Source organism: Pogonomyrmex barbatus, unplaced genomic scaffold (assembly GCF_055798465.1).
Source record: "Pogonomyrmex barbatus isolate J1 unplaced genomic scaffold, ASM5579846v1 scaffold3, whole genome shotgun sequence".
Lineage (NCBI taxonomy): Eukaryota > Metazoa > Arthropoda > Insecta > Hymenoptera > Formicidae > Pogonomyrmex > Pogonomyrmex barbatus.
This window is the reverse complement of record NW_028297127.1, coordinates 10,568,449-10,583,688: the sequence shown is the minus strand read 5'-3', so window position 1 is coordinate 10,583,688 and position 15,240 is coordinate 10,568,449. Positions and strand designations below refer to the sequence as shown.

The following is a 15,240-nucleotide window of genomic DNA, read 5'->3' as shown; positions in this document are numbered from 1 at the left end:
ATATATTGCATAAAGAAAGAGTTGCGAAAGAGCATATGTAGTAGCAAAGCTTTAATCTTCGTAGAATTTGTAATTATATTCTTTAGCAAGAATTTGATTTAAAATTTTTATTTTAGAATAACAATCTTTATATTATAATTAATTATTATATAATAAAATTTATTAACCTATCCAGCAGAAATGTCCAAAATACATTACAGAGATATTTTGAAAATATTGCGATATGCCTGATGTATTTTGAATATTTCTGTTATATGGGAAGATAAAAAAAATTTTTTTTTGCGATATTTGATAATCACAAATATATGAACTATGAAATGTTATAATTTAAGACTTTAAGAATCTTTGTAGAGGATCTAAAAATTATTTTAATTAAAACATATACTGAATTTTAACAAGAGAAAGAGAGAGAAAGAGAGAGAGAGAGAGAGAGAGAGAGAGAGAGAGAGAGAAACTGCAATAATAAAATTAGATTTTAAAATTGCTAATGCGTAAAACTACAAACATGGAAGCAGTATCAAGCAACAAAATCAAATGCTTGCCAAAGAAAAAAGCAAATTTTCCGAAGAGCAGCGTGCCATTTATTATATGCATACACTCCTTTCATCCCTTATAGCATATACAGAGAAGGACAGAGAGAAAAAAAGAGAAAGAAGAGATGAGAGAGTGTAGATAGAAAGAGAAAAAGAGAAAAATGAAGAAAAAAAAAAGAAGAGGACATAGAAAAGTTCTACTTGTGTATGTTTCTGCACACTAACCTGAGACAGAGGGAGAAGTTTTTATGTACTACGACTGACCTGTAGCAGAGAGCCATCAGAGCAAATACTACGAAAACACCCCCTACCACCGACATGAGCATACCAACTAAAAATACAGTGTTAGAGCCGTGGTAGTTCTCTGTATGCGTATTGTATGTATGTAATTCGTCGTCATCATCCGTCACCATTATCATCATCATCGTCAGATGTGGCGGGCCATCGTTTACGCCGTCATAAATGGATTATTATTTATTCATTTATTTATTTAGTTTTTGTTTTGCGAAACGAGGATTTACACCATCGCAGTTTACGCAGTGCAGGAGGGTGGTTTGATTCGGTATTTTCGTATCCGAGCGTCCCACAGCATGCAGACAGACAGAGATGGCAGACAGAAACAGACAAGAAACAGAGAAGCCAATATCAGCACGTGAAAAGAGACATACACCCATATATTTATATTATTATATACGTTGACAATTACGATTTATGTTACAAAGTGTTCATTTTTTAAATAAAGCAACCAAAGTCTTATTTATATTATTATATCTACAAATATTATATAATAATACTAAACTGTGTGATTCATTTCTTGATACATATCGATACATATTGTATATCTTGCGGGATCATTATAATAAATATACAAAAATAAAACTCGAGTTGCGTTTTAAAATGAACACTCTGTGTAGCATTGCTGAATTATCAAAACTTGTAATTCTAAAAATGCAGACGACGAAAGTCGTGACGCGCATTATATGGAATTCAGTCGTTTCAGCAATAAAAATAAGAAAGTCTGCAAGAATTTGAAATTACAATGTTTTACAATCAGAGCAATGACACACAACAGATTTTCAGAGTCTTGAATTCTTAGATCTGAAAATCTATGTCTATATCTTAATTCTCAAAGACCTAAAATTTCAATTGTTTAGGGATCCTATGAATAATCTGTATAGATTTATAGATCTGCGAGATTTCAATAAGCCAAGGAATTCAACATCCAGGGACACAGAAATCTGCGAATTTCAATATCCAAGGATATAAAAATCAAAAAATGGTTAGATCCATGGATTTTAAAATCCAGGAATCATATAATTCTAGAATCCTGCCCTTATATTTCTGGAAAAGGGTTCTGGAAAAAGGCAGTTCTGTTAACCCTTTCAGTCCTAAATATTACTTCTTTAATTAATAATAACAGTTACTTATAAGTAATTAAATAATAGAAACTTATAAAATATATCTTGCGAATAATCTTGCCGAAAGGGTTAATCGTATTAACTCATCGGAGCATCGATTTTTTACGCAGAATCTGTTTCATTGACTTTCTTTGAAAAAATTGATTATTCTAATTTGTAAGCGTCCGCCAAGTTGCATATAGTAGTTATCAATAATTGACGATGTCCAATAAGTTCTTCGCTAATCAGCTTCTTTCATGCTTTCATGGGGCATATAAGCAGCTGGCACATTGTAGTTTCTTGAATATCGCTTTTTGAAGGACGAGCAGAAATTCTGACTTGGAGGTAAACTTTTTCGTTATTCGATAGAATTTACTTATATTTGTTTAATATCATTTGTTATCTTTTTTGCATATATAATATTAAAGAAAATATTTAACATATTTAAAAAGACAAAGCGTTTAGTTTTCTTTAAATTCTTTAAATTGATATTATTATCGTTTTATTGATTTATTTACACAATTCTACTTTCATTTTTCAATCCATTTTTCAATATATATATATATATATATATATATATATATATATATATATTTGTTTATTATCATCGTCCCTCAAATGCAATAATCACTAAGATGGACTTCGCTCGAACAACATAGTCGCGATCATAAATCACTATGCCATGAGCACATCCATAGCACACACCACCATAGTGACAATATTGTTTATATATATAAATATATAATATGTAAATAAAAGAACGTGTATACATATATATTGATTTTGTCATGTATGCGAGCGATTCAGACGCAAAACCAGTTGCATTCAATTTTTATAAAAAATATTGATAAACACAGCTGAAAATGATATTGGAATTCTCAATGATCGAGAACAACTATTTTAATTAATAGTAAAGACTAATAGTAAATTTAAGTTTAAATATGTTATTTAGTTTTAATATCTTTAATAGATTTCATATATTTAGAATTTAAGGATCCTATAAATTAGCTATACGTCATCTAAAGTGTAAGTTTGAAATTCAACTTAGCTAATTCATAACTTAGAATTTATTGAAGAGAATTGTAGCGTGGGATTGTAGCATAATAGGAACTAAACCATTTCAAATCCATAATATGTGGGATATCTTGTTCTTCTAAGGAATTCCATAGCGAGGAGCGAATCTAGGATGCGGAGTAACTAGAATCTAAATGAACCAAAGGCTAAAGCGTAGGTGAAAGACGCAAGCAATCTAAACTACGAAGCATGTAACAAGATCCAAAAGATTTTCGAGAAATTTATATATTTGCGCTTCTTGCAACTGATTCGAAAGTGCTAAAAAGAGCAAGAGAAAATCAAAGAATAAGAATATAAAAATAAGAAAACATCAACGTAAATAAACTTATTTCTTATTGTCACGTGAGCTGAACGCAGCGAGTTTTGTCTTCTGCAACACTCGCGTTTATACGTGTAATAAGTGAACATCGAGTAGAATAGACTAAGAGTGATCAATATTATTATGGCTGCGTGCGATGCCTCCTCATCATCATCATCATCAATTATCATCATCATCCAGCTAGCCACGAATTACGACGACGAAGACGAAGACGACAGGCCTTGATCGCGGGCGATCTGTTCCCGCTGTTACTGTACCTGTAGCAAACAGCCATTAGTGCAAAACAAAGGAAGACGCCCGTCACCACACCCACCAGGATCACTACCATCAATCCCGTAGAGAGATTGTTGTTGGTGCCTCCTGAAATGACCAAGCATTTTGTATCCCGCGCGTGCGGCGCGCATGTGCGTGTCCGTGTCTCGTTTGTGTACGTGAAATGTATGTGGCGTAGTGATTGCGTCTTGATATATCGCAAATATATCGTCACTTTAATCGTAGAACTTTGTAACTACAAGAATTCGAACAGCTTCCTTTTCTCGCTGAAGAATTGACAATCTTGAAGATACACCAGCTCAAAAGAATTAAAAAGTTCTATAATTATTAGACGATCTCCTTTATATATATATATATATGAAGAATTGACAATCTTGAAGATACACCAGCTCAAAAGAATTAAAAAGTTCTATAATTATTAGACGATCTCCTTTATATATATATATATATATATATATCGCTTTTTTTTAATATATACATACTGTTAAAATACTATTAAAATATATTAATAACTACTTAATCTGAAAAAGGAAGGTACAGCGAATCAAGGATTTAAGAAAACAGGAGAATGTAATTCAATAAATCTAAAAATCTAAAAATGCGATAACTAAATAATTCCTTTTTTCTTAATAAGAAAATAATCTAAGAGTGTTTTATCGTAAGGGATAAAAGCGGGGAGTCGCACTTGAAAGGACGAGAAAATAGTAAAAGGATATTAGAGGATGTAAGAGAGTTCTTCTTTTCCCCTTTCTTGAAACTAAGTATGTTTATCGCACAGTATGAATCTAGATTTTATGCACAGCTGACAGTATGAACCTAAAAAATCCTAGCTTTGCCTTATCACGAGCCTAAAGTCGATTAAAATAATCGACTGGACTCATACATTGCTAGAATTGAAAGTACAGTAGACTTCCTTTTTATCAAAAATAATATTATTTCTATCAATGAAAAAAACGGTCTACCTCTAATCAAACGTAAAATTGATTCAGGAGAGTCATAATTTCAATATTGATCATTTATATATAAATTTTTGAAATAAATTTTATTTTATTTATTCTTAATTAAGTAAATAATTATTTAGAGTTTATTATTTCAGAATTGTAATTTCATTTATTTATTAATTATTATTATAACAAGCGCTTTAAATGAAAACATTATATTTTAAAAATTAGAATAAATTAAATTTGATATCGGATGATAATAATTTGATAATAATTATTATTTTTTGGACAAGCGCTTTAATTGTTATATAATTTAATTAAATTTCGATTGAAAATAACAATTTAACGGAAGTCTGCTATACTGCTAAATAAGAATTAATAATTTAAAGTTAAATAACGTTATGATAACGAATATTAATGGTAAAATATAAAATCAAATATTATGATTACTTTTTATATTTTTATAACGCTTAAATTCTAGAATATAATTAATACGATTATTGTCTGCCACTCCTATTTTCTTGTATCATATAATAATGTTAGAAATAATAATTACTAAATGACGTGTCGTAAAATTATAAATCAAAAACTTAGTTCAAAAAGCAGCAGCAATAATATTTCTGATGCATATATTTACGCGTATAGTTTTTAAATGTTTGTGAAATTTCAATTAATGTGTAACACTATTTTTATTCTTGTGTTAATTTTTATATAAAAATTGAGCATATACTTTAATTATATTTAAAGAATTGTAATACAAAAATATATAAATTTCAGATTTTTCTAGATTTGCCATCTTCTTGAACTGAGTCACTGATTTAAGAATAAAATAATGACTGTGCCAATAGCATGAATAATCATACTCTTTTCATACAGATAATACCCTTCAGAAAGCATGTTTGAAGCAAGTAAATTTGAATAATATATTAAAATTATAAAAAAGTAGATACGCTTATATGTCTGCTAGAGAATTAATTATAACGGTTAAAAAAAAAGATCTGCAAGAACAGTTGCGCATCAATTTCCCGCTTTTATCCTCACAATTATGAGAAAGAGTTGTGTAAGAAGCTGTAGCTTACCGTAGGGGGTCTCTTTCTTTTCCAGTTTAGAATCAGATTTATGTGCTATTTCAGGCGTGGGTGTCGTTGGTAATATTGTCGGGATGGATTGTTCTATGGAACAATCCGGTCCGCTCCATCCAAGAAAGCAGTAACACTTATTGACATTTGTACACACCTATGAGAAAATAGCAATTTTAAATAATATTGCATATTTAAGATTTAACATAAATTATTAACATAATTGTTTTGCGGAAATATATTTGATGTGCCATGAGTGTAATTTCAATTTATTATTTTATAAATAACTATTGAATTATTAAAAAAAACTTTAGAGAGAGAGAGAAAAGTATATTGATATTTTCAATAAAATAAAAGTTGAATTCTTTAAATAAACATAATTCAAACATATTTTTCTGATTTTGGAATTATTATTTATTATTATTTAATTTGTTCATAATCAAATTGACCTATAAAATGTTATAAAATATATTATAAAATATACTTACGCCATTTCCCGAACATTCTTTGTCGTCATGATTACTGGGACACTTTTCTTGATCGATGTGTGGAAACAAGCTTGTGCAAGTTTGATTCACGCAAATCTAAAATGTACGGTCAATAATTCAATAAGAATCATATTGAAATTATTCAAAAAGATAAAGTTACGTGCTCTTATAAGTGATATTTAAATGTAGCAACAATTACCAAATTATCACCGCAGGATGTACCATCACGAACTAATCCCATTCCAGGAATATCAAATCCTTCTACTTTTCCAGTCGTGGCTCTTTCAAATCAGAAAAATTGGTTTTTACAAAACGTATTATATATGAAATATCTGATTCAATCAAAGCATACAAATTCCGAATTTAAACTCTTACTTGCATTCATACTCCTGGCTCTTGATGGAAATTATAGTTCTAGTATGTAAATCTTTCATTCCATCGATTACCGGTTGTTTGCTTCCTTGTTGGCATTGAAGAGATCCACAACGAACATTTCTATAAAAAAGACTTTTCATTACTTTCATAACTAAAATGATATTGTATCTAATCATATAATAAATTTCTGATTCGATTGACTTGCATTATTTTTTATGTTAATATAATATAATGTTAATTAAAATAAAAATTCTAAAATTTATATTGATATTAATATTAATTTCTCTATTTTTGAATTTAACTCTTTATATCTTCTTTTTTTCCTTATTTTTTTATATTTTCTTACATTTTTATTTTTTTTATTATACGAAAACGACTACTCACTCGGGATCGCATTTGATATAGTGACCGCTGGAGTCGGTACCACAATGGCCGTTGATGGATCCTTTAGAGTTGAATTGTTCGAAACATTTCTGATCGGCGGCGATACCGCCGTAACCCCATACTTGCTCGCATTGCAGATCTAAAGCTGGGCAAACTCCGTTGAAGCAATGCCCAGTGTTATCTGAGCACGGGTTGCCATTCTTCTTGTAAACATCTGGTGGACACTGACCGGTGTCGCCAGAGCACACTTCCGGTAAATCGCATTCATTCGTCGATTCGCGGCAGACGACACCGCGAGCACGGAGCTGCAATTTTATTAATATATATAGAAACTTTAAGATTTACATTAAAAGGTGCATGCTTTTGTAAAGAACTGTAACTCTCTATATAAGGAGAACAGTAAAGCTATCAATCGATCAATTATTAAAAGTATATGCGAAAAATAAACAACAGAAAATTGTACGCCACAGTTGGAATTACTTGTTCTTCACAAATATGCATTTATCACTTTTCATACTGTTATATTTGTTATATTAAATTATATTAAGATATATTAGATTAAGAGAGAACTCTCGTCTTTTGGATAATCTCTTGGAAAAAATCAAATCTCGCATTCTATGCCTGATATTAAAGTACATTAATATAATTTATTTTTGAGAGCATTTCTGAATATTTAAGAAAATACTTAATTATTTATTAAATGTAAAATTATTAAATGTAGATATATATATATATATATATATATATATATATATATATATATATATATATATATACACACACACACATATAATTATATAATTATACGTGTAAATATATATACATATATTTAATAATTTACATTTATAAATAATTAAATAATGTTTTTCTGTAAATATATGTATGTATTTAATAATTCATATGTATTTAATAATTTATATTTGATAAATAATTAAATATTTAGAAATGTTAAAAGCGAATAATAGTATTTTTGTCATGTATAAGATGTGATTTGCCATATCGTATCTCTTCCAAGAGATTACTCGCTTGAGGATGAGTTCTCTCTTATCTCACCTTGCAATCGCTGCAACAAGGACCAGTCGCGCATTCGGCCTCCGTTGTCAGCTTGCAGGTGATAGGATCGCAGCAAGGATCGAGCTCCTTGCATTCCTCGATCGATCCGCAGTCGCATTGTTCCCCGTCATCGATTACCCTGTTTCCGCATGATCTCCTAATCTCCAACTATAACCCAGAACAGATTCAATCGGTTACGGGTATGTTAATCGAATTTGCTTCACTGATCATCCAATTTCCTCTTAATTCGATCAAAACATTCGATCGATTACGTATAAGTTTTTCGATGTACCTCGTTTGGCTTGTTAAAAAGGCAGATGCCATGGCCGCTTTTTAAAGCTTCTATATAGTCAGTTTTACTACATTCCGAAAACTTGTATGGCTGAACGTTTTCTAATCCGACGATGGATTGAGCCATGATGCATCCGTGCCAATCGCGGCAATTGCAATCGTTCCCTAGAATTTTTAATAGAAAGTTTTACCATTCCTGTGTGAAACTGAAAATTATTTTTCTATTTGCGAAATTGATTAATGTACTGAAAATAAGTTTTTGTGTTACTTACTTCCATCGTCGTGGCTCATGCCGATATTGTGACCGATCATGTGAGCCATGGTACCAGCTAAAAGATGAGGCTCGTAAGTATTTAGATCGACGCTGATTCCTACGGATTTTTGGCTGCACACGGTCTCGGGTACAGCCATCCCTGATTCTCCACCTGAGAATGTCTCACCCCTGTTACGAAAACATATCCAAAATCATTTATTTACTGGTTTTATATATTTGCTAACATTAAATTTTTATATTTATAATTTCTTTAGAAAAATAGTTATACTAAATCGAGATAAAATTATGTTTGGAATATAAAATATTGGTGATATTAAATATTAGAATTCGAGGAGGAATGGGTGAAAAACTAGAACAATAAACTCACGTGAGCAATTGGGTGGTGTCCTGAGCAACTTGATACATTCTCCGCATCGTATAATCGTTAAAGCTTAACAAGGCTTGATCGATGTCAATGCCGTTATCGATTTGCGCTTGGTTGCTACCTTTCCAAGTTTCGATGTATACGACGGAGACTCTAGTGTTTAATGTACGGAAATACTGCGGAGGAAATATAATTTAGAATATATCCTATCGAAAGATAAATTAACACGAATATTGTTACATAATCGGGCTTACCAAATCTGCGATATTAGCAACTTGGATGGCATCGTGAACAACCTCAGCTCTGCTACTACCGTTTCTTTTGTCAAACTGTGTACAGACAGTGTAATTATTTTATTAAAATTATTGGAAAAATATTAGGACTTTATTAAATAATTATTTATTAATATTGTTAAATTGTATTTTCATTTAAAACTTGAAAAGACAAATAATATAGAAAAAGAAGTAAAAAAAAGTTAATGTTTATTTCATAATTTTCTGTTATTATAACAGATTAGAAATTGCAGATTAGAAATTAAATCGAGCAGTTGAATAATCTACTATCTGTTCTTTGGAAAATCGTCTGTTTTCTGTTGCATATTATTTTACGTATATTTTGTCGCTTTATCTGTACAATTCTGTCAATTTAATAATTTACACTGAAAAGGATATAATAACATACCATAGCCTTATCGATAATGATGGCAGTTTCGATGTATTTGGTTGCTTCACGGACGTCTCTTTTGTATCGATCGGAAGTGATCTCTGATAGCCCGTAGGTGTGCTTTTGCCGGCGGTTCTTTACACGCCACTCAAGATTTCCCGAGTTAGCGCAGCCTTTGTTAACTTTTGTTCGGGCTTCAAATATAATGTGAGGATGTTTCTGCTAAAAGAGAGGCCTGCATATAGTTTATGTTCCCACCAGCCACCTTGCCGCCGTACCCGTCCCCGACATTCGACATTCCATTTAATTATAGCGCAACCTAAACTTCCGCGAAGTTATCTCTAGTAATGAAATCAAGCCAAATTAGTCGGCTTGAAAAGCCGACTCAAAGCTTTGGATTCAAATTTAACCGACTATTATTTCGTAATGGTAAATTATTGAGCGTTGATTGTACTTTTCTTTTTCGTGATAACTCACATTCACATAATTATCTCAATATTTTTAATAATGCGTACACTAGCCATAGTACAATGATAATTTCTACTACTTATTAAAATTATATAATCAACGAGAAGTAATTTAACTGACCGACAAATCGCCGCCATAAAATGGATGAATGACGAAGGTCTCGTTGCCTAAATGAATAACACCGCTGACACCGTTACACGTGTGAAAAGCAGCGCTAGCCCCTGGATAATCTCTTACAGTGCCGTGATAATAACAATGTTCTATCTCCTGCAAAAGATAATACTATTATGAATTTTATCGCTAAACTTGAATTTTCTTCCTAACACTTATTTAAGTCCCAGTGTGAGTGTTTTATTGTTTACAATATTGCTTTTATAACATGGTAAATAATATAACAATGCTTGTATATGCTTATATATATTCATTATTGACATTTTTTCCTTCTATGATATTAAAATAACTCTGCTATTACTCGATATCTAAAGAGTCACTTTTTTATCTCTTTTACCCTTTTATGCTCCTATCAAGGAAGACCTCTAGTTCTACAATGAGATAGCTCATATTAAAAGCAATTTGACTCGACTAAACTGATTGTAACAAACCGCAGAGCGAAGTACCTAATTATGCAAAAACAATTACACCTTTATTAATAACTGCGACTGTTGGATTGCGTCACGTAAATATTTAAATATCATTAAGTTATTACATACGAGAATTTCGCATTTTACTTAAAATATTTTACCTGTTTAGATACTTGTTCCGCGCCGGCTAAAAAGTCTTTTTGTATAAGATTTGGAGCTAAAAGTTGCCTGCAACACAATAATAAAAAATCTTGATAAATTTTTAAAAAATTTGAGAAAGTATGAAGAATATTTTTTAAAGATTTCCCTTACAATTTTTGTCTTGTATTGTAAAAATTTTATCTATATTAAAAAATATATTTAATGTACAAAGATACTTACGTATTTAATTCTAAATCTAGACGAAATTTGTGATTAAAGGCCTTGATCAGAAGAGACGTCCGGTGAAAATGTCTTCCTGTCTGAAAATATCAATTTCATAATTAATCTTTATTGCAAGCTATTTTAAAAATACTTATTTATTTCAATAATTATATATTAATAATTAATTATCAAAGTTTGTTTTCACTATAAAACTTACTCTCATTCTGCCTCTAGCATTCTGATATCCTCCATCTCCGTAACCTCTTTGAGGAAACTAAATTACAATAAAGAACACAATTAATTATAAATTAAAATAAATAATGTAAAAGTAATCTAAAATAAATTAAAAATATATAATATGGAAGAATATGTGAATATTTAATTTATGATATAATTTTTATTTTTAGAAATCTTTTCCCATTCTTAATTATTATATCTATATTTATTTATTAATTTTTCACTAATTTAGCAAAAATATTCACCTAGTGAAAACTATGGAAAATAATATAGATGATGACTACAAAATCTTACCTTCGGTAAGCCGACTTCTCTTGTGGATATCCCCATTTTCTCGTGATGCCGTAACTGTACCGGATAGATGATCTGATAGTAATGACCACCGATATTTCGTATTAGCTCTTGGTTTTGTCGATATTCGTGTAGTAGTCGTTCGACCTCACCTGAAATCAATTTCCACGTTCAATCGAACGCCCTAATTTTGCCCCTTCATCCCCCACTCTTTCATCCACCCCTCTATGATCTCTAATTTCATCTCGAATGGACTTTGGGGCGATTCATTGCGCCGCACCGACGAAATTTCACGCTATTGCCATTAACCTGCCCTCCCAACCACCGCCATCGAGATTTTAATCCGTATGACTCAATAATAACGACAGTAATAAAGTAGATTTTATTGTCCCATTTCCTTTTGTATCCACGTACTAGTCCTCTCAATCTAGATTGATTTGGCTTCGATCTCTTATACGAAAGAATGACATTTTCTTTCTCAAGCCTCGCGCATAAAATTTATGATATGTATACATATACATATATATTTTTATAGTATATTTTATATATATAATATTTACAAAATGTTTATATATTGTTTGTATTGTATTGTTTTTATCGATTTATAGATTTACAGATTTTTATAGATTTTATATTCATAATATAATACAATTTATTTAAATTTAAAATTATTCCTATTTATTTTATTTTGAAATTTTTCCACGAGCAATTTATATCCTATCCTTGACATTGCTCCTTAGAATCTATAAAGAGTTGAGAAGATACATCTTGCGTGTGTTTTGGAAAATTCCCATTACCCAGATTGGCGATAGATATCGATCGTCTGAGGCTCTTCTGAGCTAACGCTAACTATTTCACATACGTTAACTATTTCGTAAATCGTTCCGTGTCTTTATTTTGAAAAGTTTACGCTTACAAGTCGCAAATTCAATTTCCATTTTCACTTTTCAAACGTCGCCAAAACACGCCGAGATTACTCGCCGATTAATTTACTTCTTTCGCGCCGCCCGTCAGCCTCCGTCCTCCTCTCGCCAATTGTTGCCGTTGCCACAGAAATGTATGTCGTATAAATTGCGATTAATTCAACTGACACGACTGCCATCATTATGTTTCACTGTACAGTATTATATACGTTGCAAGCGAAAACTCGTGGCGACTTTGATTTCCTATCGGAAAATTCTGACCTAGTCCTAGTCCACGCGATTCTTGAAATTCCTTAAATGCTCTGATGACATTAGAATATGATATTAGAATCGGTTTCTTTTTTTCATAATTATTTAACTTTACATTTTTGTCCGGGACAGTAGCCGATAGCGGACTTTAATTTTTTAATTAAACTCGATTCTCCGAATCCTAGATTCTTTGTTACCAAGGCACCCCCACGTAATATGTTTTCCAACACTTTCAATCCAGAATTAATTAAATTGCAAATTGAATTTCTGTATAAATAATAGCTATATTCAAGTGGTATATCAAATTAAATTAAATTTCATGTAATATTACAGCAACTATTGCTGTTTACTCGTGTACGCTCAACACTGCTTTACACCCTAATCCCTAATTAAGCTCCCTAATTCCATGAATCCTGTATTCACAACGTTACTGAAATATATTATGTAGAATTTTCTCAGCTTTTAAAACCAGATTAAAATAAATGCAAGCTGAAATAACTTGAAATTTTTCTTCTCTCGCTCTTAAGACAGATTTTCCATTACACAATCGCCGTAATATCTAGGCCGGGTTTCGCGCCGTCAAGCTCTGTCCCGGTGCATTGTCCCCGTCTAAAATGTAATCCAATTTAAGTTTCGCGTTTCCGACCAATCAGCGGTGTTGACTTAACAATAAACCGCTCTCGAGGATTTGTCGTATCCTCGAGGATCAAGTTTCTAACGAAAGTGCTGCATTGCGGTCCTTCCATTTTACGGTAGTTTGTTTACGCAGAACCTTATCCCACAATCGTCGGAAATGTGCAAAGATTGCGACAGCATATCTTTACAAATTTTTCCTCTCGTGCAAGATTAGCGAAATTTTAATTACATTAATTGAAAGTTCGCTTATGTAAATAATGATAAAAATAAAATTCAATTATTTTAAAAATATAAAATAAAAATAAAAATACAAAATTGGCTATTTATTAATTTTTAATTCTTTTATTAAATTAGGGTTAATCTCCCAGAAAAACTTTAGAAAATGTAGAAAATAGAAAGTAATTTCTCAAATAATATTCATAAAATTTTGCTTATTAAACTTTAATATTTTTGCAAATTAACTGACTGTATTTCAAGTTATCCGTAATTTTATATCCACTATAATATGCTTTCTCACCAGCGGGAGTTTCCTCTTCCTTCCAAAAGGAATCATCTAAGGTGTAGTCTGCTTCTAAAACAGAGAAAAAGAATACGCAATTCAATAAATTATCGAGAGTTTTTTAATTAAATTCCCCGCAATATTCAAATATGCAAATAGGTAAAAATAGACAAATAAGCAAATAGAGCAGATGCAAAATGCAAATTAAACAGATAATTTTTATAATTAGATAGATTTTTTTATAATTAGATGAAACAGATGTTTTTATAATCAGCCAAAAATAATATATTAAAGATATATTGTTAAAGGGATTAACAATGAATCAACGTGTTCAGATATTTTAATAGTTCATTAGAGAGTTTTAGACGAACTTCACCAAAGTTTAACAATCTTGAGCAAACTCTTTACTGACCACGTCTAAACAAGAAATCAAAGATCAAAAGAACGGAGGATCAAAGGATCTTGGGATTTTGAATTTCTATATATTTAAAACGTCAGGATCTCAAGATTATCTCAGATGAGAGATACGCTTTAACAGTTTATGGTAAACTTTATATTAATTTAATTTTGAGTTAATTTATTTAATTATTTATTTATTTATTTACTTGAGTTTAATTATTAATTTTAAAGATATATAATGCTAGATAGATAAAGCATTTAAAAAGTATTCTATTCTTTTTCACATTCTTTATTAATGTTTATTCTGGAATTTTGCAACATTTAGAAATATGCAAAATATTTTATATACAATCTATCCGCATTGGTTGTAAAAGCACGCTGTTTAAAATGTTATAAATCATAATAATGAAAGACTAGAGATGACGAATGTTGAATATTTCAATATTGAAACATCGTAATGAATCCGTTAATTATGCATCAGTTACTCGTCTCATTATTACCGTATGTTTACTTAGCTTGCTCATTCATTTGTTACGCGAGATTAATACAGAAAATGCTAACTTTTCTATTCGCATACAGAATAATTTTCTTATATTAGTCAAATATCTGAAATTGCCTTCTATTACCCTGTGGATGTATGTCGACTTAACCATTTCCACTTCTTTATTTATCATAAGTACATGTTATGTTCCTTCCGTTTAAATAATCACGCGATACATCACGTCCAATGCAATCTGGATTGAGTAAAACGTTTATGTGAGCAACAAGAAAAAGAATATATGGCAGTATTTGCACTTTTATCCTGCGCGAAGACGAGAATGGATGATGAAACTTTTTCATCTTCGCGCAAAATTCCTCGCCGCAAAATTCATAAGACGGACGTAATACCGGATAAAGGGACGGCACCAGTTTGCACTGGCCTACTTCCGGTAGTAGAGCACAAAAAAATCAGCCGAGGGCGAAGTCGGCCTCGAATAGATCGGAGTCAATGACGCGACGGTGTACTATAACGGCGTTTCTTACCCTCCAAAACCCTTCGGGGCTTCTTTTCGAACAAAACCGGTACATTGCCTTTCGCGATTTTGG

At 31.0% G+C, this 15,240-nt stretch overlaps 1 protein-coding gene across 15 annotated transcripts in view; it reads right to left on the bottom strand.

The window, feature by feature from the left end:
* Positions 1-15,240, bottom strand: part of mmd (disintegrin and metalloproteinase domain-containing protein mind-meld) — a 40,106-nt gene that overhangs the window by 11,727 nt on the left and 13,139 nt on the right. For 9 of the 15 annotated variants that reach the window (XM_089079719.1, XM_011642426.2, XM_011642433.2 and 6 more), the window contains exons 2-19: positions 13,774-13,827; positions 11,452-11,600; positions 11,138-11,194; positions 10,939-11,018; positions 10,719-10,785; positions 10,097-10,243; positions 9,527-9,730; positions 9,100-9,174; positions 8,849-9,021; positions 8,480-8,649; positions 8,209-8,372; positions 7,917-8,084; positions 6,864-7,168; positions 6,480-6,599; positions 6,304-6,385; positions 6,105-6,200; positions 5,617-5,773; positions 759-897 (exon numbers count right to left, since the gene is read on the bottom strand). In XM_089079719.1, the coding sequence (XP_088935845.1) occupies positions 759-897; positions 5,617-5,773; positions 6,105-6,200; positions 6,304-6,385; positions 6,480-6,599; positions 6,864-7,168; positions 7,917-8,084; positions 8,209-8,372; positions 8,480-8,649; positions 8,849-9,021; positions 9,100-9,174; positions 9,527-9,730; positions 10,097-10,243; positions 10,719-10,785; positions 10,939-11,018; positions 11,138-11,194; positions 11,452-11,600; positions 13,774-13,827 (2,407 nt within the window). Of the gene's footprint in view, positions 1-758; positions 898-3,580; positions 3,684-5,616; positions 5,774-6,104; positions 6,201-6,303; positions 6,386-6,479; positions 6,600-6,863; positions 7,169-7,916; positions 8,085-8,208; positions 8,373-8,479; positions 8,650-8,848; positions 9,022-9,099; positions 9,175-9,526; positions 9,731-10,096; positions 10,244-10,718; positions 10,786-10,938; positions 11,019-11,137; positions 11,195-11,451; positions 11,601-13,773; positions 13,828-15,240 lie in introns of all 15 variants that reach the window. The other 6 variants (XM_025218853.2, XM_025218852.2, XM_011642427.2 and 3 more) reach the window with 5 other exon arrangements.